At 44.9% G+C, this 25,028-nt stretch overlaps 2 protein-coding genes across 8 annotated transcripts in view; one reads left to right on the top strand and one right to left on the bottom strand.

Annotated features, from left to right (window-relative positions):
- Positions 1-17,192, bottom strand: part of LOC141735603 (adenomatous polyposis coli protein-like) — a 159,817-nt gene extending 142,625 nt beyond the window's left edge. For all 6 annotated transcript variants that reach the window (XM_074568649.1, XM_074568655.1, XM_074568656.1 and 3 more), the window contains exons 1-2: positions 16,959-17,192; positions 10,630-10,782 (exon numbers count right to left, since the gene is read on the bottom strand). In XM_074568649.1, coding sequence (XP_074424750.1) covers positions 10,630-10,764 — 135 coding nt within the window. In that variant the 5' untranslated portion in view covers positions 10,765-10,782; positions 16,959-17,192. The remainder of the gene's footprint in view (positions 1-10,629; positions 10,783-16,958) is intronic.
- The window catches only part of LOC141735605 (adenomatous polyposis coli protein-like), a 90,188-nt gene that overhangs the window by 23,628 nt on the left and 41,532 nt on the right, over positions 1-25,028 (top strand). The window contains exons 2-3 of one of the 2 annotated variants that reach the window (XR_012584805.1): positions 19,010-19,162; positions 19,458-20,113. Coding sequence is in view for 1 of the 2 variants with exons in the window: in XM_074568665.1 (XP_074424766.1) it covers positions 19,028-19,162; positions 19,461-19,552 (227 nt within the window). In the remaining variant the exon portion in view is untranslated. Of the gene's footprint in view, positions 1-19,009; positions 19,163-19,457; positions 20,114-25,028 lie in introns of those variants that run through there. The other variant, XM_074568665.1, reaches the window with a different exon arrangement.

Here is a 25,028-nt window from a genome sequence, read left to right as displayed (position 1 = left end):
GCCCAGGATGCAGTTGGCTTTCTGGGCTGCAAGCACACATTGCCTGCTCATGTTGAGCTTCTCGTCCACCAGCACCACCAAGTCCTTCTCCTCAGAGCTGCTCTCAAGCCATTCTCCGCCCAAGCCGTATTCGTGCCTGGGATTGCCATGACCCAGGTGCAGGACCTTGCACTTGGCCTGGTTGAACTTCATGAGGTTCACACAGGCCCACCTCTCAAGCCTGTCCAGGTCCCTCTGGATGGCATCCCTTCCCTCCAGTGTGTCGACCGTGCCACACAGCTTGGTGTTCTTGGAAAACTTGCAGAGTGCACTTAATCCCACTGTTCATGTCGCTGACAAAGATATTAAACAGCACCGGTCCCAGTACTGACCCCTGAGGAACACCACTCGTCACTGGTTTCCACTTGGACATTGAACCATTGACTGCAACCCTTTGAGTGCAGCCATCTAGCCAGTTCCTTATCCACCAAGCGGTCCATCCATCAAATCCATGCTTTTCCAATTTAGAGACCAGGATGTCATGCAGGACAGCGTCAAACACTTTGCATAAGTCCAGGTAGATGACATCAGTTGCTCTCCCCTTATCTACCAATGCTGTGGCAACATCATAGAAGGCCACCAATTTTGTCAGGCATGACTTGCCCTTGGTGAAGCCGTGTTGGCTGTCGCCAATCACCTCCTTATTTTCCATGTGCCTTAGCAGAGATTCCAGGAGGATCTGCTCCATGATCTTGCCAGGCACAGAGGTGAGACTGACCGGTCTGTAGTTCCCCAGGTCTTCCTTTTTTCCCCTTTTTGAAAATGGGGGTTATGTTTCCCCTTTTCCAATCAGCGGGAACTTCACCAGACTGCCATGACTTTTCAAATATAATGGAAAGCGGCTTGGCGACTTCATCTGCTAGCTCCCTCAGGACTCGTGGATGGATTTCATCAGGTCCCATGGACTTACGCACCTTCGGGTTCCTCAGATGGTCCCGAACCTGATCTTCTCCTACAGTGGGCGGTTCTTCATTCTCATAGCCCCTTTTTTTTGCCTTCTGCAACTTGGGTGGTGTGGTTAGAGCCCTTGCCAGTGAAGACCGAGGCAAAAAAGTCATTCAGCACCTCAGCCTTCTCCATATCCTGGGTGACCAGGTCTCCTGTTTCCTTCCAGAGAGGGCCTGTCCTGGTTTAGCCTCAGATGGCAACAAAGAACCACGTGCCGCTCGCACGTGCCTTCCTAATACAGGAAGGATCGTAAGAAAAGGCAAGACTCTTGGGTTGGGACAAAGGCAGTTTAACAGAACAGCAAAGGGAACAGGCAAACAACAACAACAACAACAACACGGATAGGGGAATATACAAACGCGATTACGGAACCGCCGCTCCCCGCCGCTCGCCGACCAGCCGGACCCGGGACGCCCCAGCCCGCTTTTAAGCAGCAACTTCCTGCCCCCTCCCCCGGCAGCTCAGGGTGGGCGTGGCTCACATGGCATGGAATACCAGGAAAAGTTAACCCTATCCCCACCGGAACCAGGACATTATCCACCCCTTATTCCATACCATCTATGCCATGCCCAGCAGGTTCCAATGAATTGCCACCACTTTCCCCTGTTATATATATATATATACACACACATATAATGCCCTTAGTTTATGGGCCATCCCTCCAAAGTGTCCGTTGAGTTCTTTTAATCCACGGCTTTGGGCTCCATTTGTTAGAACAGTCTCTCAGGGCAGGTGAGATGCTGGGTGGTGCTGGTCTGTTGCATGCTGTATTTTTCGGAGCTTGTGACTGGTGCACCTGGTGTGGCTCATGCACGCAGTCCGTGGGCTGAAGATGTAGATCTTGAGGAAACTGCTGGGCGCCAGCTGCTGAGATCAGTTCTTATCCCATCATCCCTGTGCCTTACTTGTAGTACAACTGATAGCAATTATAGCAATGAGGACATACAGTGACAGGGTTACTTAGCAATTAACAGCACACAATCTGATTCATTGGCTATTCTCGCCCAAAATCAGATCCCCATGAGGTACACATCGGACTTCCCCATCCTGCCGCATCACCCACCAAGTGCACCCAGGTCCTTGGGCAAAAGCAATCCCACGGATGGGTTGGCCTTTGCCTGAGGCAGGACTAACCCAGACTGTCTTCCCTAGCATATTCTTCATATGCACTACGGGGACTTTATCCCCTTCTACAGTACGTGGAAGTTTTGATTGGGCAGGGCCAGCCCGATTGTTAGATCCCCTGGTGTTAACTAGCCAGGTAGCTTTTGCTAAATGTGTATCCCAGTGTTTGAAAGTCCCACCACCCATTGCTCTCAGTGTAGTTTTTAACAGTCCATTGTATCGTTCTATCTTCCCAGAGGCTGGTGCGTGATAGGGGATGTGATACACCCACTCGATACCATGCTCTTTGGCCCAGGTGTCTATGAGGCTGTTTCAGAAATGAGTCCCGTTGTCCGACTCAATTCTCTCTGGGGTACCATGTCATCACAGGACTTGCTTTTCAAGGCCCAGGATAGTGTTCCGGGCAGTGGCATGGGGCACAGGGTATGTTTCCAGCCATCCAGTGGTTGCTTCCACCATTGTGAGCACATAGCGCTTGCCTTGACGGGTCTGTGGCAGTGTGATATAATCAATCTGCCAGGCCTCCCCATATTTGTATTTCAGCCATCGCCCTCCATACCAAAGAGGCTTCAAACGCTTGGCTTGTTTGATCGCAGCACATGTCTCACATTCATGGATGACCTGTGCAATAGTGTCCATGGTCAAGTCCACCCCTCGGTCACGAGCCCATCTATATGTCGCATCTCTCCCTTGATGGCCTGAGGAGTCATGGGCCCACCGAGCTATGAAGAGTTCACCCTTACGTTGCCAGTCCAGATCCACCTGAGCCACTTCAATCCTAGCAGCCCGATCCACCTGCTGGTTGTTCTGATGTTCCTCCGTGGCCCGATTCTTCGGTACATGGGCATCTACATGGCGTACTTTCACAACCAGATTCTCTATCCGGGCAGCAATATCTTGCCATAGGTCAGCAGCCCAGATGGGTTTGCCTCTGCGCTGCCAGTTGCCCTGCTTCCACTGCTGTAACCACCCCCACAGAGCATTTGCCACCATCCATGAGTCAGTGTAGAGATAAAGTACTGGCCATTTTTCTCGCTCAGCAATGTCCAAAGCCAGCTGAATAGCCTTCACCTCTGCAAACTGGCTCGATTCACCCTGTCCCTCACTGGCTTCTGCAACCCGTCGTGTAGGACTCCACACAGCAGCCTTCCACTTTCGATGCTTTCCCACAATACGGCAGGACCCATCAGTGAACAGGGCATATTTCTTCTCATTTTCTGGCAGTTTATTATATGGTGGGGCCTCTTCTGCACGCGTCACCTCCTCCTCTGGTGACATTCCGAAATCCTTGCCTTCTGGCCAGTCCATGATCACTTCCAGAATTCCTGGGCGACTGGGGTTTCCCATTCGAGTTCGCTGCGTGATCAGTGCAATCCACTTACTCCATGTAGCATCGGTTGCATGATGTGTGGTGGGGACCCTTTCTTTGAACATCCAACCCAGCACCGGCAGTCGAGGTGCTAAGAGGAGCTGTGCTTCTGTACCAACTACTTCCGAAGCAGCTCGAACCCCTTCATATGCTGCCAATATCTCTTTTTCTGTTGGAGTGTAGTGGGCTTCGGATCCTCTGTATCCACGACTCCAAAACCCTAGGGGTCGACCTCGAGTCTCCCCTGGTGCTTTCTGCCAGAGGCTCCAGGTAGGGCCGTTCTCCCCGGCTGCGGTATAGAGCACATTTTTAACATCTTGTCCTGCCCGGACTGGCCCCAGGGCCACTGCATGGACTATTTCCTGTTTGATTTGTTCAAAAGCTTGTCGTTGCTCAGGACCCCATTTAAAATCATTCTTCTTCCGGGTTACTTGATACAGAGGGCTTGCAATTTGACTGTAATCTGGGATATGCATCCTCCAAAAACCCACAATACCTAAGAAAGCCTGTGTTTCCTTTTTACTAGTTGGTGGAGACATAGCTGCTATTTTGTTGATCACATCCATTGGAATCTGACGGCGTCCATCTTGCCATTTTATTCCTAAAAACTGGATCTCCTGCGCAGGTCCCTTGACCTTACTTCGCTTTATAGCAAAACCAGCGTTCAGAAAGATTTGGACTATTTTACTCCCTTTCTCAAAAACTTCTTCTGCTGTGTTTCCCCATACAATGATGTCATCAATGTACTGCAGATGTTCTGGAGCTTCACCCTGTTCCAGTGCAGTCTGGATCAGTCCATGGCAAATGGTGGGGCTGTGTTTCCACCCCTGGGGCAGTCGATTCCGGGTGTATTGGACGCCCCTCCAAGTGAAAGCAAACTGTGGCCTGCACTCTGCTGCCAAAGGGATTGAGAAGAATGCATTCGCTATATCAATCGTGGCATACCACTTGGCTGCCTTGGACTCCAGTTCGTACTGGAGTTCTAGCATGTCCGGCACGGCAGCACTCAGCGGTGGCGTGACTTCATTCAGACCACGATAGTCTACAGTTAGCCTCCACTCTCCATTAGATTTTCGCACCGGCCATATGGGACTGTTAAAGGGTGAGCGAGTCTTGCTGATCACTCCTTGAACCTCTAGTTGACGAATCAGCTCATGGATGGGAATCAGAGAGTCTCGGTTAGTGCGATACTGCCGCCGATGCACCGTTGTGGTAGCAATCGGCACCTGTTGTTCTTTGACCCTCAACAACCCCACAACAGAAGAATCCTCCGAGAGACCAGGCAAGGCAGACAACTGTTTAACTTCCTCTGTCTCCAAAGCAGCTATGCCAAAGGCCCAGCGGTACCCTTTTGGGTCCTTAAAATACCCTCTCCCGAGGTAATCTATACCAAGGATGCATGGAGCCTCTGGGCCAGTCACAATGGGATGCTTTTGCCACTCATTCCCAGTTAGGCTCACTTCTGCCTCCAGTACAGTCAACTCTTGGGATCCCCCTGTCACCCCAGAAATACAAATGGGTTCTGCCCCTCTATAGCTTGATGGTATTAAAGTACACTGCGCACCCGTGTCCACTAGAGCCTTATACTCCTGTGGGTCTGATGTGCCAGGCCATCGAATCCACACCGTCCAATAAACCCGGTTGTCCCTTTCCTCCACCTGGCCAGAGGCAGGGGCCCCCTAATACTGGTCATAGTATCCATTACTCACTTCTTGCATAAATGACTTGGAAGTTCCTTCAAGAGGATCAGAAGCAAGATCAGGCCTTCTGCTTTGTCTGGGGAACGGCCCACTGGAAACTGGGGCGGCACTTTTCCTGGAGGGATCCCCTTTTGTGGTCATTCTTCCTTGCAACTCCTGTACCCGTGTCCGCAGGATCCAAGTAGGTTGTCCATCCCACTTCCTCATGTCCTCTCCGTGGTCCCGCAGGTAGAACCACAGGGTGCCTCGTGGTGTGTACCCTCTGTACTCTCTCTCTTGAGTGGGGAAATGCCTGCTTCTAATAGCTGAGATGCTGGCCCGTGCAGGTGGGGAGTAGGACATATTCTCTTCAAGTTGCTGGACCTTCCGGGACAGTTTCTCCACAGCTGAGACAAGGGGGGAAGAGAGACTTTCTTCATATCGCCGGAGCCGGCCAGCTACCTCATCCACCGTTGGTCCCTCTTCACCTTTCCATTCCATTACTGCCAGGGAGTTGGCATATGACGATGGTGCGCTCCGTACAAACTTCCGCCACATGGGCCTTGTGCATCGCACCTCATCAGGGTCTGTGGGTAAGTCTGCATTGTCCAAGTCATAATAAATCATCTCCCGCACGGCTAATTCTCTCAGGTACTGGATACCTCTTTCCATGGTAGTCCACTTGCTTGGCTGACATACAACATCCTCACTGAAGGGGTACCTCTCCCTCACGCCTAACAGGAGTCGTTTCCAGAGGCTGAGGGCTTGGGTCTTTTTCCCAATCGCCTTGTCAATGCCGCCTTCCCTAGACAGGGATCCCAGCTGCCTGGCCTCCCTACCCTCTAATTCCAGGCTACTGGCCCCATTATCCCAGCACCGGAGCAGCCAGGTGACAATGTGCTCGCCTGAAAGTCGGCTGAAATCTTTTCGCATATCCCGCAGCTCACTCAAGGATAGGGATCGAGTAATTATCTCTGGTTCTGCCTCTTCCTCCTGCTCTCGTGATGGCCCTGGTTCATCATCATCCCTTACTAAGCGAACTGATTTCTTTGTGTACTTCTTCTTCTGTATGGGGGCAACTGATACCGGCACGGGTTGGTTCCCTGGTTCAGTGGCAGTGGCTACCACGGGGGTTGCAGTAGCCGCAGTGTCTGCCGCAGGGGTTGCAGCCGCCGCAGGGGCTGCAGCAGCCGCAGGGGCCGCCGGTCTGGTTTCCATCTCTTCCCCTTGAGGGTGCTGCATAATTCTGAGCAGTGCCTGGTAGATACTGGCCAGGGCCCAGCACAGCGCGGTGAGTTGTGCCTCTCTAGAATAGCCACAGCATTTTCCCTTCAAATATTCTACCACTTTATCAGGGTCCTGTAATTGTTCAGGGGTGAAGTCCCAGACCATTGGAGGTGAGTAGTTCTCTAGGTACCTGCCCATGCTCTCCCACATGCCATGCCACCCCTGACTATCCAGCCTCGGAGCAGATCTCCGGGTGGTAGTCTTAAATAGTCGCTTAACCCTAAACAAGACCTGGAACGTATTCAGGAGACATAGCACTAGGAACACACTAGTTTGAGTATCCCAAGGATATTCAAGATTCTCAAAAGCTGTCATACCTGACCCGAAGGAGAAAAGGGAGGCAAAAGGGCTGGGGAAACTATTAACAAATTCTGAGAGACGGTGTCCAATGTACGGACAGGACAGCAACACCACATAAACAGCCCAAAATAGCCGTCTGAACAGTGATGTTATCATATCATAAACAGATATCGCACAGGACAGCAGAATGATAATCCTCATCCCTCTTCCAGACATGGTAAACAGCATCGCAGGGAGTACATAAGCCATATAGGAATTTATGTAACACAGCCATGAGAACAAACCAAGCAACATGATGACCAGTGACTACTTACCTAATAAAATAAATGCATGCAAGAAAAAAAAAAAAACAAAACCGTTTTTTCCACGTTCTAGTTGGATTCTGTCGTTATCTCAACCCTTCAAGCCCCACGTTGGGCGCCAAAAAGGACTGTCGTGGTTTAGCCTCAGATGGCAACAAAGAACCACGTGCCGCTCACACGTGCCTTCCTAATACAGGAAGGATCGTAAGAAAAGGCAAGACTCTTGGGTTGGGACAAAGGCAGTTTAACAGAACAGCAAAGGGAACAGGCAAACAACAACAACACGGATAGGGGAATATACAAACGCGATTACGGAACCGCCGCTCCCCGCCGCTCGCCGACCGGCCAGACCCGGGACGCCCCAGCCCGCTTTTAAGCAGCAACTTCCTGCCCCCTCCCCCGGCAGCTCAGGGTGGGCGTGGCTCACATGGCATGGAATACCAGGAAAAGTTAACCATATCCCCACCGGAACCAGGACAGGGCCCACGTCTTCCCTAGTCTTGCCTTTACCCCTGACGTACTTATAGAAGTTTTTCTTGTCATCCTTGATGCCCCTAGCCAGATTTAATTCTATCTGGGCTTTAGCTTGCAAAATAAAAGTTGGACCAGATGATCCTTGAGGTACCTTCCAACCTGGTATTCTATGATTCTATGTTTTGGGTTTTTTTTAATCTCAAGTATTCCAAAGAAGAAATGAGCTAGACAAATATTAGCCAGTTCATGTTGAATTTACCTAATCAAATGAAGAAACTGCAAAATGCAAATAAGCTTCAAAATAGCACAAAATACGATTCACTTTAAAATAGCTACCAAAGAAAAACCCTCCAGACCTGTATTTTATATTAAAATCTATTTTCCTTTCCTCTTTGAGTTTGAAGTTAAAACGCTACTTTGTGATAATGTATTGGGTTTACATGGCAAGGGTTTGGTAGCAGGGGGGCTGCTAAGTTTGATGGAGGTTTTCTAGGATACATTCCTCAGGTCCAGGAAAGCATTTCAGAAAAATAAAATATGAAATATCTACTCAAAATATATTAATAACAACAGTTCTGTGGAGTGTGATAGAATCGCTTTCTGTTTGGTGATCTGCCAGATTTGAAGTAAGGACATAAAGTTGTCCCACATCCCAAATTAATGCCCTAGAGACCACCTTATACAGCTAGTCTGTTTCCAAGTCACTGGAAATTTAATTACATATACAAAAGTCAAAAGAAAAAAAGATAACTACATGGGGAAAAAGAAGGGAAATAAAAAGATATTTTTTTCTCTGTCCCTGTGAGGATCATCATCACCTCTCCTACTCTTCACTCCCTTAATTTTAGACTGCAATGGCAGGGAGAAGGGGAAAGTTACTGATAAATTGGTTATAGTATTATCTTAAGAAAAACAGTATAAGTGACAGATCTAGCTCAAATTTTCTGATACATAGTTAAGCAAACAAGCAATTATTTTCAGAGTTGTTAATACCAAATAAGAGTTTCAAGTAGCTGGTGTAAAGGACTATAATTTCACTTCGATTCAGAAAGCACAGTCATTTTCATCTTGCAGTGCAATGCAAAGATTAAATATAACTAAAAAAATATGTAGTTCTTTCAAGTGTTGTCATAACTAATGTCAGTAATTCAGAACACAAGAAAGATTTTCTTCTTATAATGAACACATAGCTCAATCTAGATGCTAGAGTAAAAGAAAGTTCAATTACAAATATATTTAAGTTGCTACATTCATCAAATAGGCACATTTAATATAAAGTAACAATAAATCTACCACGTGAACATGATAAAGCAAGGAGATGGGCATACAAATGTTGTTTAATGTTTAGAGTATGCCTACACTATACAGTAGTATATGCAGAGATACCAAAAATTTCTAAGCCATGTTGGCTTAGGTACCAAAAGCAGCACGGTTTTCCCAGCTGTAGCACCAAGAAACAGGATTTGTCAGCTCAGGAAAGGCACTAAATTAATGCAGCTATATTGCCTGTGAAATTCTGCCGTGTTCAGTGCCACGTATCACACAAATACAACTATACCTATAGATGGATTTTGATCAGTAGGAAGATAAATTCCATCTGAGCTTAGTGTTTCCTCTTGGATAGGTGGCTCCAAAGGCCTACACCTAGCCAATAAACACTAGACAGACACGTTTGGGTGAAAATCGGTGGATAAGGACTACAAGACGGGGACCTGGGGGACAAAGTCCCTCCCACTGTAAGTGAAGACAAGGTTCATGACCACCTGAGGAACCTGAACATACACAAGTCTATGGGACCTGATGAAATGCACCCCAGGGTCCTGAGGGAATTGGCTGATGGAGTTGCCAAGCCACTCTCCATGATATTTGAAAAGTCATGGCAGTCAGGTGAAGTCCCTGGTGACTGGAAAAAGGGACACATCGCACCCATTCTTAAAAAGGGTAGAAAGGAGGACCCCAGGAACTACCGCCCTGTCAGCCTCACCTCTGTGCCTGGGAAGATCATGGAACAGATCCTCCTAGAAGCTATGCTAAGGCACATGGAGGACAGGGACGTGATTCGAGACAGCCAGCATGGCTTCACCAAGGGCAAGTCCTGCCTGACCAACCTAGTACCTTTCCACAATGGAGTGACTGCATCAGTGAACAAGGGAAGAGCAATGGATATCATCTACCTGGACTTCTGCAAGGCCTTTGACATGGTGCGTGTCCCCCCCCCCCAACATCCTTCTCTCTAAGCTGGAGAGATACGGATTGGATGGGTGGACTGTTCAGTGGATAAGGAACTGGCTGGATGGTCGCATCCAGAGGGTGGTGGTCAGTGGCTCGATGTCCAGACAGAAAGGGGTGACAAGTGGTGTCCCTCAGGGATCCGTACTGGGACGAGTGCTGTTCAACATCTTCACCAATGACATAGACAGTGGGATCAAGTGCACCCTCAGCAAGTGTGCTGATGACACCAAGCTGAGCGGTGCGGTCGACATGCCAGAGGGACCTGGATGAGCTAGAGAGGTGGGCCCGAGCAAACCTTATGAAGTTCAACGAGGCCAAGTGCAAGGTCCTGCACTTGGGTTGGGACAATCCTCATTATCAAATTAGCAAGTATAAGTTTAGGCCTTGGGAGAGAGCGGAGACCTGTAGTATTATTTTAAAGTGAGCTTTTCTTTTTGAGATGTTAAATAAATACTGTAATAAAACTAAAGTTTTTTAAACTTACCTTAAAACACTGAAAATCTCCAGTCTCTCCACTGTTTTTGAAAGCTGAGCAATGCCTTCTTTGTCATAAACCATGTCAACAGACTGGACTTCCTGCTAGGAAGTATAGCACTGGTAAAATGGTAGGGCTTATCACGACAGATCAGAAAAAGATTATATGAAAATTGAAAGGTTTATCTAAAAACTGTTTTGAAAGGTTGCTTTAGTTTTCAAAGTCAAGTAGATTTGATTAACAGTTTTCCCTTACACAGCCTGGAAAGGGATTTCTGTAGGAATCTAAAAGCACAAAGTTTCTTGAGCAACCACCAATCCATTAAAACATTAATACATAATCAAAACCAAAAGGCAATAATAGGAATGGTGATACACACAGATATATAGGTTGCAATACCTTCGTATTAGATGCCTCAGCTTCCAGCTTTGTTAGGTGATTTGAGTTGTCCTCTAGCTCTTGTTGAAGGTTGTAGTTCTCCATCTTTAATGCCTCAACTTGCTTTAACAACTGGTCATACGAAACTGCAGCCATCCTGGGCTACCTTCAGCCCTGGAAAAATAAGAGAAAATACGAGATTTAAACATTTTAGAAAAAAACCAAACATATCTAAACATAAAAATACATCTCAGTCTTTCCCATTTACCACTCAACTTACTAAATGTTTCATTCAAATACATTAAACCAAACCATCTGGACTTCTGCAAGGCCTTTGACACGGTCCCCCACAACAGCCTTCTCTCTCAGTTGGAGATACACGGATTTGATGGGTGGACTGTTTGTTGGATAAAGAACTGGCTGGATGGTCGCATCCACAGGGTGGTAGTCAATGGCTCGATGTCCAGACAGAAAGGGGTGACAAGTGGTGTCCCTCAGGGATCCGTACTGGGACGAGTGCTGTTCAATATCCTCATCAATGACTTAGACAGTGGGGTCAAGTGCACCCTCAGCAAGTTTGCAGATGACACCAAGCTGAGTGGTGCGGTTGACAGGCCAGAGGGACGGGATGTCATCCAGAGGGACCTGGACAGGCTTGAGAAGTGGGCCCGAGCAAACCTCATGAAGTTCAACAAGGCCAAGTGCAAGGTCCTGCACTTGGGTTGGGACAGTCCTCATTATCAGTACAGGCTGGGGGATGATGTGATAGAGAGCAGCCCTGCAGAAAAGGACTTGGGGGTACCGGAGGATGAAAAGCTGGACATGAGACAACAATGTGCACTCGCAGCCCAGAAGGCCAATCGCATCCTGGGCTGCATCAAAAGAACTGTGGCCAGCAGATCCAGAGAGGTGATTCTCCCCCTCTACTCTGCTCTCGTGAGACCCCACCTGGAGTACTGTGTCCAGCTCTGGAGCCCTCAGCACAAGAAGGACATGGACCTGTTGGAGGGGGTCCAGAGGAGGGCCACGAAGATGATCAGAGGGCTGGAACACCTCTCCTATGAAGACAGGCTGAGAGAGTTGGGGTTGTTCAGCCTGGAGAAGAGAAGGCTCCGGGGAGACCTTATAGCGGCCTTCCAGTACCTAAAGGGGGCCTACAAGAAAGCTGGGGAGGGGCTGTTTGCAAGGGCATGTAGCAACAGGACGAGGGGCAATGGTTTTAAACTAGAGCAGGGTAGGTTTAGATTAGACATTAGGAAGAAGTTCTTCACAGTGAGGGGGGTGAGACACTGGAACAGGCTGCCCAGAGAGGTAGTGGAGGCCCCATCCCTGGAGACATTCAAGGCCAGGCTTGATGAGGCTCTGGGCAATCTGATCTAGTTGAAGATGTCCCTGCTTGGTGCAGGGGGGTTGGACTAGATGACCTTTAGAGGTCCCTTCCAACCCAACACATTCTGTGATTCATTCTATGATTCTACTGCGTCCAGTTCTGGAGCCCTTAGCTCCAGAGCTAAGGTAGGACGTGGACCTGTTGGAGTAGGTCCAGAGGAGGGCTGCAAAAATGATCAGAGGACTGGAACACCTCTGCCATGAGGACAGGCTGAGAGAGTTGGGGTTTTTCAGCCCGGAGAAGAGAGGGCTCTGGGGAGACCTTATTTTGGCCTTTTAGTACTTCAAGGGAGCTTATAAGAAAGATGAGGGCAAACTTTTTAGCAGGGCCTGTTGTGATAGGACAAGGGGTAAGGGTTTTAAACTAAAAGAGGCTTCTCTCAGACTATGTGTAAGGAACAAATATTTTACGATGAGGGTGGTGAAACGCTGGAACAGGCTACCTAGAGAGGTGGTAGTTGACGCATCCCTGGAAACGTTCAAGTTTAGGTTGGATGGGGCTCTGAGCAACCTGATCTAGTTGAAGATGTCCCTCCTCATTGCAGGGGGGTTTGACTAGATGACCTTTAAAGGTCCCTACCTTCCCCAGTCCAAACTATTCTATGGAGTCAAGCTTCAGACAGAAGACTGGAGAAGCTCATATAAGATTCGGGCAACAGAGAAATTGAATTAATGCAAGTCAGCATGGTTTGATATATTAAAAATATTATGACAAAATAAACCTTACTTGATTTTCTTGATGTTTTAAGTCTATTGATAAAAGTAACTCTATAAAAATTGTACATTTATGGCTGAAATTAATGGGTGGAGCTTACAGTAGAACAGCTATGCAGGGTTTTTGCCCTTGTCTTTCAGCTCTGCTTGTCTTTTGGAGATCATAGAATCATAGGGTTGGAAGGGACCTCTGGAGATCATCTAGTCCAACCCCCCTGCCAAAGCAGGTTCACCTAGAGCAGATTGCACAGGAACGCCTCCCCCTGTAATAGCTGTTGAACCATTGTTGCTAATGGCCCAGTATATTAAGTTAAACACATGCTTGTTTCAGATTACATTTATAGTCAGGCAGTAATCTGCAGTGGTTCAGTAGCTGCTATGTGAGCAGCTGAGCCCTCCTCTCCCCTGGCTGAGAACCTTGCAGAGATGGGTAGGGCAGGCACTGTTCCATTAGCAGTAATCTCTTCCAAGTCAGAACCCTTAGACTTAGTGCTTGAAATTTTTTTTTGAAATATGTTAAAAGGATTAATAAGAAACTAATTTGAAAATCTCAAAAATATGCTTTAATGACAGTATGATCTAACACTGAATAAGTTTGTTTTGTTTTTTTTTTCCTGAATTCAGTGTGATATGCCCTTGAAGAAACAATTCCCCATTAGTCACCTGGGAGTAAATTACGAAAACGAACAGAATAGTAAAGTAATAAGAATGAGATATTTGGTTTAGCATAGGATAGTTGTGTAAAACTTGTGGCTGTAGAAAGAAATCAGAATTGATAGTCCTTTCTAACAGCACTAAATTATAATCTAGATATCAATGAATTGTAGGCACAATGATCATAACTTGCTATCTTATGAATAATAGTTCCATTATAAAAAAAATCTTTGGTCATTAGCACGTCTGTTTACCAGTAGTGTTGGTAGTAGAATGCTAAATTCTGTTTCCTTATTAGTGAGTCAGACATCTGATTTATTGCTCTTTCAATGAAGTTCATGATCCAAAATTGGTGTAATGAATTAGAGCCCCAGTTGACTTCAGTATTGTTTAGATTGGGACTTACTGGAGAAAATCATTCTTATTACAGAATCACAGAATGATAGGAGTTGGGAGGGACCTCTGGAGATCATCTAGTCCTACTGCCCTGCCAAAGCAGGTTCACTAGAGCAGATTGCACAGGAACACGTCCAGGCAGGTTTTGAATGTCTCCAGAGATGGAGACTCCACCAACTCTCTGGGCAGCCTGTTCTAGTGCTCTGCCACCTTCAAAGGAAAGAAGTTCCTCCTCATGTTGAGATGGAACTCCCTATGCTCAAGTTTGTGCCAGTTACCCCTTGTCCTGTCCCTGGGCACCACTGAAAAAATACTGGCCCCATCCTCCGTATCTCTCCAGCTTAGAGAGAAGGATGTGGGGGGGGGGACGACACCGTGTCAAAGGCCTTGCAGAAGTCCAGGTAGATGATATCCGTTGCTCTCCCCTTGTCCACTGATGCAGTCACTCCATTGTGGAAAGCCACCAGGTTGGTCAGGCAGGACTTGCCCCTGGTGAAGCCATGCTGGCTGTCTTGAAACACCTCCCTGTCCTCCATGTGCCTTAGCATAGCTTCTAGGAGGATCTCTTCCATGATCTTCCCAGGCACAGAGGTGAGGCTGACAGGGCGGTAGTTCCTGGGGTCCTCCTTTCTACCCTTTTTAAAAATGGGTGCGATGTGTCCCTTTTTCCAGTCACCAGGGACTTCACCTGACTGCCATGACTTTTCAAATATCATGGAGAGTGGCTTGGCAACTCCATCAGCCAATTCCCTCAGGACCCTGGGGTGCATCTCATCAGGTCCCATAGACTTGTGTATGTTCAGGTTCCTCAGGTGGTCATGAACCTTGTCTTCACTTACAGTGGGAGGGACTTTGCTCCCCCAGGTCCCCGTCTTGCAGTCCTTATCCACCGAACTTGTCACTTCATCATAGTCACTCCATCATAGAAGGCCACCAGGTTGGACTTCAGATTAAATGGTTTATATATAGATATCCTTCTGCTTGTCCTTTTTACAAATCTGGCAAAATATCAACAGTCTTCCAAGTCTTAGTTGGCATTTAAGAATTTATCAAAGCATCAGTGGGACAGAGACTGTCTTATCTGGTTCTGTTTGGGACAATTTTTCCAGGCCTGCTAATTTCAAAATACTTATCATTCACAGGTTTTAATACTCTCCTTAGATACTCACTGAAAAATACTCCATCCTCCTCAAGTCATAAAAGCCCATTATCCTGAGTATTTCTAGATAGAGCAGAATAATATCCGTGCCTTTTCCAGCATCACACTGAAGAAAATCACAATATTTCCACCTGGTGGCATGCCTAAGCCTTACTAAAATGGCTTTTGTTGTGAACCTATTTAATCTTCCTATCTCCACATGCATCAAAGAACAAACAAAAAAATGCCTACTCAGCAGAAGGGAGGTTATTTTGTTTGTTTTTTTCCTTATCTGGGCTATGTGGGCACATAGACATAATGAGGACACTAGAAGGGCTCTAAGGCTTTGGGTACAGTTAAACAGAATTAAGAAAACAGTACAAAATTAAGAGTGTCCATGAATGGAACATCAGTGTTACAAATCTCATACCTTCAGTTCCTATTCTCATTCATTTTGCATTAAGTGTGCCCAGGTCATCAGAGATGTGCAGGAAGGAGTAGAAAACAGCCATCACCGAAAACTGTTCTTTGGTTGTTCACATGCTTGTTGTTTTAGTAACAAGGACTTTGTTACATACTCAGTAAGTTAAGAGTTGTCTTTGTCAAACCTTTTTTGCGCATCATTGCATTTAACAGAACTAAAGAGGAGGGGAAAAAAAGTTTTATCAGTTTCTTGGAGTTTCCTTAAAAATACAGAAGTCTGGTTCCAGGAAACTACTTTCAGTGCATATATCTGTGCATTTTCAAAGAACTGTAATTTTGATTAAACATTCAGAAATTAAGTGCATTAGAAATAACAAAGAAGTGAACTAAATAGTAAAAATAAAGTATAAAAATATTAAGGTGCACTGTCAACAGAACAAACAGAGGAAGGAAAAAGATTTAAATCGGAATTAATCTATACTGTATTATCCGTATAAGCAATTTAATAAAAATACTTTTATGCAAACTAAGAAGTTGTACATTTCCTGCTACACCTTTAAAAGGCATCTTTCAACATATGACTATCCAAACCAGTCAACTGAGTTTTGCTGATCCACTGAAGAAAACTATAATGAAAAATGCTCCCTACAGTTCATAGTCAAAGTCCTACACCTAAGTCAACAGAAAAGATCTTAAGTTTTGACTCAAACAGTAAATACAATCGAATAATTTGACATCATGCATCTTCCAAAGAATCTTGTTTTTTGCAAAACTAAAGTGTATTTTGATGACAATGACCTAACTACTGGAATAAAAGCTGCATATCTGACAAAGAGAAAGAAAGGACCCACCCATTAACGTTTCCCAGAACATTCAGGTTAAATCACAGATCTAAGCATATCTTTGCAATATTAAATACATTTTTAAGAAAGAGAATTTTAGGGTTCGCTAAACATACAACCTTCTTCTTATAAGAATTGCTGCTGTTCCATAGCTCGCAGTTGGCCACCTATCAGTACATTTCCGAGTGCAGCAGTACAGGCCGGCTTCCCATCGCTTTACGGCTCTCATTTTCCAACGAAGAGAAAAAGCCGCTGCAGCGAAGCGCAGAGGCGGCACCGCCGCGTTCTGTAACTAACAGCACCAGGCTAGTGCCACGCACAAGGGAGCTCCTTACCGTTTCACAACGGGACGTGCATCATCCTCAGAGGAACACGTTCATGTTCCGACCCGACAGGCAAAGAAGGGCTGCGCATTCTGAAATACCCGCCTCTCCCTCCTCCCCATCGCTGCAGCGCAGCACAGCCGCGCCAGGGCACAACGGTAGAGGCTTTGTGACCCTCGCCGGCAGCTGCCATTATGGCAGCGCGAGGGGGCAGGACGACTTCAGCCCTACTCGCTATATATCCCTTCTATTCTTCATTATCGGATGCTCCTTTCCTCAGGTACGGCTCCCCCGCCCTTTTATGGCAACAAGCCTTCCCCCGCCCATTTTAACCACAAAAGCATTTTTTCCTTCCTTTCCGGCGCCACTGCCTCAGCCACAGGCACAGCTGAGCACCGCAGAGGGCCGTCCTCGGTTCCCCCCGCAGCAAGGCCCAGGATCCAGCAACCCTGCGCCGACGCACGCACTCACCCCATCTCCGCAACCGCTTGTGCTTCAATCCCACTACCGACGACCCCACCCACACCTAGCGGCTGCGCTAGTGCCGCGACCCATACAGCCCCCCAGTCACGTGCCGCCCGGAGCCGCCGCACAGCCAATGGGACGACGCGCCCCGGAGACAGTCATGCGTCCCGTCCTCCCCCCCTCCCCGGGAAACAGTTGTGTACTCCGGGCCATATTCCTAGGCGGGAGGGCTCTGGCGAGAGCCGCTTCCTGAAAACGTACGCTTCGCTGCATTTAGTACTTGCCGAAACGACGGCGAGCTGCTGCTCTCGGCACCGGAAGCAGCCCTACCAATACCAAACACAGTACGCGCCGCCGACATTAAATGCTTCAGAGGGGCTAACGAGCAGCCGTGCGGACTGGACAGCACTGTCGGGAAGGGGGAGGGGGGAGCTTCCTCTGAGTGGCTGCCGCATTCCTCTTTAACGCGGATTCATCCACAGCGTTAAGGAAGGGAGAGGAATAGTTAAAAAAAATTAAACCCACGCCCCTCGGCCGCCAACAGTGAAAAGCAGGACCCAAGGGTATACCTCTGCCTGAAAATTAGTGCAAACGAAGCTAGACAAATTAAAGCACTAGTTGCATCTGAATAACTGTGCAGACATTTTCATTCCAGAATAACAAGGTTGTGTTAATCTCAATCAATATTACAATGCTATGGAAAGGACACACCACTAAGTAGTAAATTAAGCCATCTAAAATCTGTTGCCAGTCTGAATACACCTACTATGCACACATTACAGAATATAGAATATGATTTCTGTTAATACACATATGACCAGTACCCCCTGCTTCTGACCCCTGGTAGCATAGCTAGCATAACCAACACCATTTTCTAAGACAAAACGGCCATAATATGTAAGCATGCTGATCACATATCACCCCTTCTTTCTCTCTTTCCCTTTTCAACACTAGTTGCCACCAGGATGTGATGACCCTCCCATTATAGAACAGATAAACCCCCTGTCAGCATTAGGACAAGACTATTTGCCCACCAAGCATTATTGCCAGCCAGGATGTGGTGCCACCCAATATGGAACAGGAAAGCATAACAGCACATGAGATACTGACTATAAAATCAAGCAGCTGCAAGTCCTATGTGGGACTTAGACCAGAACTGCTGCTGGATGGCAAAACCCATGATCCCCCAGTGGTCAGGGATGCCTCCACCATTGTCTTCTTCCTCCAAGGATTGAGTGACTCATGTTTTTTAGGTAAAGACTGAATCTAGATTGATTACTGTATCACTCACTGATTATTAAGAATTTGACCCAATTTGGTGACTTAAAAGTCCAGGTAACTAAAAACTCTAGATATTAAGAAAGCTACACTGATTACTAGAAATTCTGTTTAACTGAAAGCTATGCTAATTGCTAGAAATTCCGTGTAACAATAAACTAGTAATCCCTAGAAGAACCTGCCTGTCCCTGTAGCATTAAGTGACAACGTATGCTCGTAATCCAACTTTCGGGTAGGTTTTGGACCGCTGAGAGGGTAGGCAAGATGTGTACATTAATGCAAAAGCATCTCCAATTCTGTATTTCAGCATTAACACTTAACTCTGTAGTCATGGGTAAGACATTTAAATTCTCCCTGTAGAAAGTCTCACAAGTATCTGCATTACTCAGATTGTTAATATTATCATTCTATTTCTCCTTTCAATAAAAGGACACAGCACTGATAATATTCAGGTATATAAAAAGAAAAAGGTTCTACATGTACTAGAACAGCCAAAGCTGAGCCAATCAGCAAAGCTGGTAGCATCTCTGTGAAAACATATTTATCCAACAAACAGTCCACCCATCAAATCCGTGTATCTCCAACTGAGAGAGAAGGCTGTTGTGGGGGACCGTGTCAAAGGCCTTGCAGAAGTCCAGATGGTTTGGTTTAATGTATTTGAATGAAACATTTAGTAAGTTGAGTGGTAAATGGGAAAGACTGAGATGTATTTTTATGTTTAGATATGTTTGGTTTTTTTCTAAAATGTTTAAATCTCGTATTTTCTCTTATTTTTCCAGGGCTGAAGGTAGCCCAGGATGGCTGCAGTTTCGTATGACCAGTTGTTAAAGCAAGTTGAGGCATTAAAGATGGAGAACTACAACCTTCAACAAGAGCTAGAGGACAACTCAAATCACCTAACAAAGCTGGAAGCTGAGGCATCTAATACGAAGGTATTGCAACCTATATATCTGTGTGTATCACCATTCCTATTATTGCCTTTTGGTTTTGATTATGTATTAATGTTTTAATGGATTGGTGGTTGCTCAAGAAACTTTGTGCTTTTAGATTCCTACAGAAATCCCTTTCCAGGCTGTGTAAGGGAAAACTGTTAATCAAATCTACTTGACTTTGAAAACTAAAGCAACCTTTCAAAACAGTTTTTAGATAAACCTTTCAATTTTCATATAATCTTTTTCTGATCTGTCGTGATAAGCCCTACCATTTTACCAGTGCTATACTTCCTAGCAGGAAGTCCAGTCTGTTGACATGGTTTATGACAAAGAAGGCATTGCTCAGCTTTCAAAAACAGTGGAGAGACTGGAGATTTTCAGTGTTTTAAGGTAAGTTTAAAAAACTTTAGTTTTATTACAGTATTTATTTAACATCTCAAAAAGAAAAGCTCACTTTAAAATAATACTACAGGTCTCCGCTCTCTCCCAAGGCCTAAACTTATACTTGCTAATTTGATAATGAGGATTGTCCCAACCCAAGTGCAGGACCTTGCACTTGGCCTCGTTGAACTTCATAAGGTTTGCTCGGGCCCACCTCTCTAGCTCATCCAGGTCCCTCTGGCATGTCGACCGCACCGCTCAGCTTGGTGTCATCAGCACACTTGCTGAGGGTGCACTTGATCCCACTGTCTATGTCATTGGTGAAGATGTTGAACAGCACTCGTCCCAGTACGGATCCCTGAGGGACACCACTTGTCACCCCTTTCTGTCTGGACATCGAGCCACTGACCACCACCCTCTGGATGCGACCATCCAGCCAGTTCCTTATCCACTGAACAGTCCACCCATCCAATCCGTATCTCTCCAGCTTAGAGAGAAGGATGTTGGGGGGGGGGGACACGCACCATGTCAAAGGCCTTGCAGAAGTCCAGGTAGATGATATCCATTGCTCTCCCCTTGTTGGACTAGATGACCTTTAGAGGTCCCTTCCAACCCAACACATTCTGTGATTCATTCTATGATTCTATGATCTGCTAATGCTACTGATATCAATGAAACAGCATTTGAGTATAAAAGGTCAGACTCCGGGGTAGGAGGGAGCACAGAAAGGAATTTTAGAGAAGAAAGTTTTGTTTGACTTAGAAAATAATTAACTGAAAATAAAACCACATGGCAGAAATAATAATCTGTTTTTTCATTCTTTGAAATATACCATTACCAAAACCCAAGACAGATCTGGGAATACCTACTATGTATTATGTAAAAGTGTTGAAGTCTATTTAAAAAAATCCTAAATCTTTGCATGTAAGCTATCAACTCCTAGAGATACAGTTTCATTATCCAAAAATCATCAGCTCAGTTTCAGTATGCACAATCCAATTATTTTTATTAATTTGGACCAGATCCCTGTAAGTCTACCCAGCAGTGTTCTCAGACAGCTAAATGGGAATTCTGGTCCAGAAGAGGAATTTACAATCTTTTCATAGAATACTTTGCATAATTCAGGCACTAAATATTTCCCAGCCTCTTACTGTGTTTATAAAAATTCAGCTAGAGATCAAATAAAATTAAAGCATAACCCTGTTTGTTGTTGGGTTTTTCATTTTTACTCCAATGCTTGTCTCCCTAATTACAAAATAGTGTTAAACAGAAAATCTAATAGTGTTATACAGAAACTTTCAGATCATCCACGTTTTTGAAAAACAAAGCACATACTGCAAACATTTACTTCATAAAAATCAGAAGTATTACAACATAAAGTGCAAGAGGTTGTGGTTTTTTGATAGCTTGATCATAAATGGGACAGTTTTATGTGCCTTCTGCAGCAGTACCCTTCTCCCCAGCGGCTTTTCACCACTTTATATACTTAAAAAAATTGATATTTCATAACTAGTTATCACATACGCACAGTACTACCTGACTCTAGGCCGAGTGAGTGGGTTGGATAATGTGTTGAAGTCTCTCTCTGTTGTCAGGCACTATGCTCGGTATTACTCACAAATGTGAAGCGTAGTGTTGGCAACTTAAGATATTTGTCTTCAGAACTTTGTTTACTAATATAAAATGCAAGTTTTACACATTTATTTACATCAAGCTGCATCTTGTAAAAAAGCTGCATTAAAAAATTTTATTAACAGAAAACAAAGATATTTCATATTTGTTTTACCTAGATGCAAATTTCATCTTCATACAGAAGTTGATAACATATTTTACCTGTTGCTACAACTGAAAAAAATCACCTCCTTTCCATCAACTTTATTTTAAAAATAAGTTGTTAAACATGTTCTCTTGCTTCTTCTTTCTTTGGATGTTGTGAAGTAAAGTTTCTTTCATCTCTCTCTACCACACACAGACTGCCTGTTGTTCCCTCTGAGTCTTATCCTTGTGACTAGGATCATATACACACAGTCATACTCATAACCTACCATCAGCATTCATGTCTGTGTTTTGACTATGTAATGCTGTATTCCTACTTTGTAGGTCAGGATTCTCTGAAAAACACTGCATATTATTTCTCCATACAGATAATCTCTAACTACAAGCTATCAGAAAATGTTTCCTGAGGATCAAGAAACTAAAGCACCACCTTTCTCATGCAGATGGAGAGAGAATAGAGAAAGGGAACACTGCATCATCCAGAAAATATGCATACAACTCATCCTAGATACTAGTCCTACAGAAATAAATTGAAAAAAATCCATACTGGGTATAGAGAATCAGAAATTAAATTTTTCTTTTAAGATTTTTCCATTATACTAATGTACTAGATTTCCACTTTTTTTTTTCTTCTTCTTTCAGTTCTTAACAGTTCCTCTCTGCTGCTCCTTCCTCCTCACACTTTTCCCCTGCTCCAGCATGGAGTCCCTCCCATGGGCTGTAGCTTCCTTCAGGGCATATCCACCTGCTCTGGCCAGGGTCTTCCAAGGGCTGTACTGCTGATATCTCTTCCCCCTGGCATTCTTCACTGACCTTGGTGTCTGCTGGATTTATTTATTTTTTTTTTTTCCCCACACACACACTTTTTTCTCACTTCTCTCTCAACTGCTATGCTGTGTTTTTTATCCTCTGTTAAATAGGTTATCACAGAGGTGCCATCAGCTCTGTTGATTAGCTGAGCTTTGGCAAGCAGTGGGTCTGTTCTGGCTCTGTCTGGCACAGGGGCAGCCCATGGTCTCTTCTCACAGAGGCCACACCTGCCATCCCCCCCACTACCAAAACCTTGTCACATAAACCCAATACAATGGAATATAGAGACACTGTCTGAACATACAGAGGCACAGTTAGGAAAGCCAAAGTCCACTTGGAATTTAATCTGATGAGGGATGTCAAGGGCAACAAGAAGGGCTCCTATAAGTACAAAGGTGACAAAAGGAAAGCTAGGAAAAACATGGGCCCACTGCTGAACGAGATGGGGAACCTGGTGACACAGGACATGGGAAATGCTGAGGTACTGAACGCTGCCTTTCCTTCAGCCTTTACTAGCAAGACCAGCCTTCAGAAATCCCAGGTCCCAGAGCAGAGACCAGCGGGAAAATATGGAGCAAGAAAGATGTACCCTTGGTGGAAGAGGATCAGGTCAGGGAATACTGAAGCAAATTGGATATACATAAGTCTATGGGCCCTGATGGGATGCACCCACGAGTGCTGGGGGAGCTGGCTGATGTCATTGCAAGGCCACTTTCCATAATCTTTGATCAATCATAGCAATTAGGAGAAATGCCCAAAGACTGAAGGAAAACAAATGTCCCTCCTGTCTTCAAGAAGGACCCAGGGAACTACAGTCGTCAGCCTCACCTCAATCCCTGGGAAGGTGATCGAGCAGTTAATCCTGAGAAATATTTCCAGATACATGAAAGACAAGAAGGTGATTGGGAATAGTCTCCAAAGATTCACCAAGGGGAGGAGAAAGGATTCACAAACTTCTATGATGAAATGACTGACTTGGTAGATCAGGAGAGAGCAGTGGGTATCGTCTACCTTGACATGTGTAAGGTGTTTGACACCGTCTCCCATAACATTCTCATAGATAAGCTGATGTATAGGCTGGATGAGCAGGTGTGTTTGAAACTAAATGGCTGGGCCCAGAGAGCGGTGGTTAGTGGCACAAAGTTTAGTTGGAGGCCAGGAACTAGTGGTGTACCCCAGGGGTCAATACTGGGTCCAGTGGAGTGAGACCCAGATCATCCATTTACCATTTCATGGTAAAGAATTAAGCTTAAGAAAGCAAGAACACTTCTAAAACAAAAGAAGATCCAAAAATCTGACATTAATCATTACATTTAATGATTAATACATCTGTTAGCAAGAAAACCGCATGCTGACTACACATCTGTGAAGGGTCTAGAGAACAAGTCTTATGAGGAGTGGCTGAGGGAGCTGGGGTTGTTTAGCCTGGAGAAGAGGAGGCTCAGGGGAGACCTTATCGCCATCTACAACTACCTGAAAGGAGGTTGTAGAGAGGTGGGAGTCGGTCTCTTCTCCCAAGTAACAGGCGATAGGACAAGAGGAAACAGCCTCAAGTTGTGCCAGGGGAGGTTTAGACTGGATATTAGGAAAAATTTCTTCACCTAAAGGGTTATCAAGCATTGGAACAGGCTGCCCAGGGAAGTGGTTGAGTCACCATCCCTGTAGGTATTTAAAAGAGTTGTAGAAATGGCACTTAGGGACGTGGTTTAGTGGTGGACTGGGTAGTGTTAGGTTTATGGTTGAACTCAATGATCTTAAGGGTCTTTTCCAATCTAAATGATTCTATGAAATTTTACTGAATAGTTTCTAACTGCTAGTGATTCAAATTTGTGACTTCCACTACCTTTGCAGCCATCAACACTAAGGTGAGGTGTTAATTAAACAAGAAATGTTTAATTTTCAAAATGCATCTGATATTGATACTGGGTTTTGAAAACTACAGAAGAAATATTTTTCTGATTAGCATAAACCAAGACAAAAAAACATCGACAGTATTATATTGAGATGTTAGCAACTTGAGGCAAAGGGGAAATTCTTTGCAAGATTTATATCACAATTTAAATCCTTTAAGGGAGCCCTCCTATGATCAGTCTCCAAGAAGGAGACACTGATTAACTTTGTGTTTTTCTTCAGATACTGTACACACTAAACAGAAGATTTTGAACTTGTTTGATCAAACTATTTTTCTCTATTTTCAGAAGGTATGTCTTGTTTCACAGTTGAATAAGTCTTACCCTATTCCAAGGGATATTATACATACACAAAGTAATGGAGATAACTGTTGCTGATAGAAGTGCCAATTAACAATTATGCTTTCTAATAGTCTCTTTTCAGATGGTTCAAGTCAGCAAGGAATGGATTGCGTTATTAAATAAATCAGAAATATGTCTTTTTTATTCTAGAAGGGTAGTTGTTTTTTTAAAAGCAAAAAATGTTTCTGTATTTCAAGCAGTCTAACAGCAGCTATCATTCAAATAAAAGCTGTTATTCCACACTACTGGAAGAAACCTTGATCATTAAAGTATCTATTAGGATAACAAGTCACATGATTGATTCTTGTACAACGTGTACATAACCTGCTCAAATTTTTATACCATAGCCCTCAGAAAAGCTCCTTTCCTAGAATAAGGAAGTTAATAACAGTACTGTCCTGGACTGTAGTATGTACAAATAAAATTTTTTTTGAAAGTTAGGAACTTTGAGTCTTGTCTCTGAACTACTGAATTCCAAGGCAAATAAGTGGAGATCAACACAGTAAATTTATTTCCCAAGACATTGTTTATATACTCTCACACATGTCCAAAGAAAGGTACATTAGTATTAACTACGCAATAAGGACTTGCATATTAAATGTAAATTCTAGAAAGTAGCTGTCGTGGTTTAGCCTCAGACGGCCACA

Source organism: Larus michahellis, chromosome W, assembly GCF_964199755.1.
Source record: "Larus michahellis chromosome W, bLarMic1.1, whole genome shotgun sequence".
Classification (NCBI taxonomy): domain Eukaryota; kingdom Metazoa; phylum Chordata; class Aves; order Charadriiformes; family Laridae; genus Larus; species Larus michahellis.
Note: the sequence above shows the minus strand (reverse complement) of the source record. Positions and strands in the feature narration are given on the sequence as shown.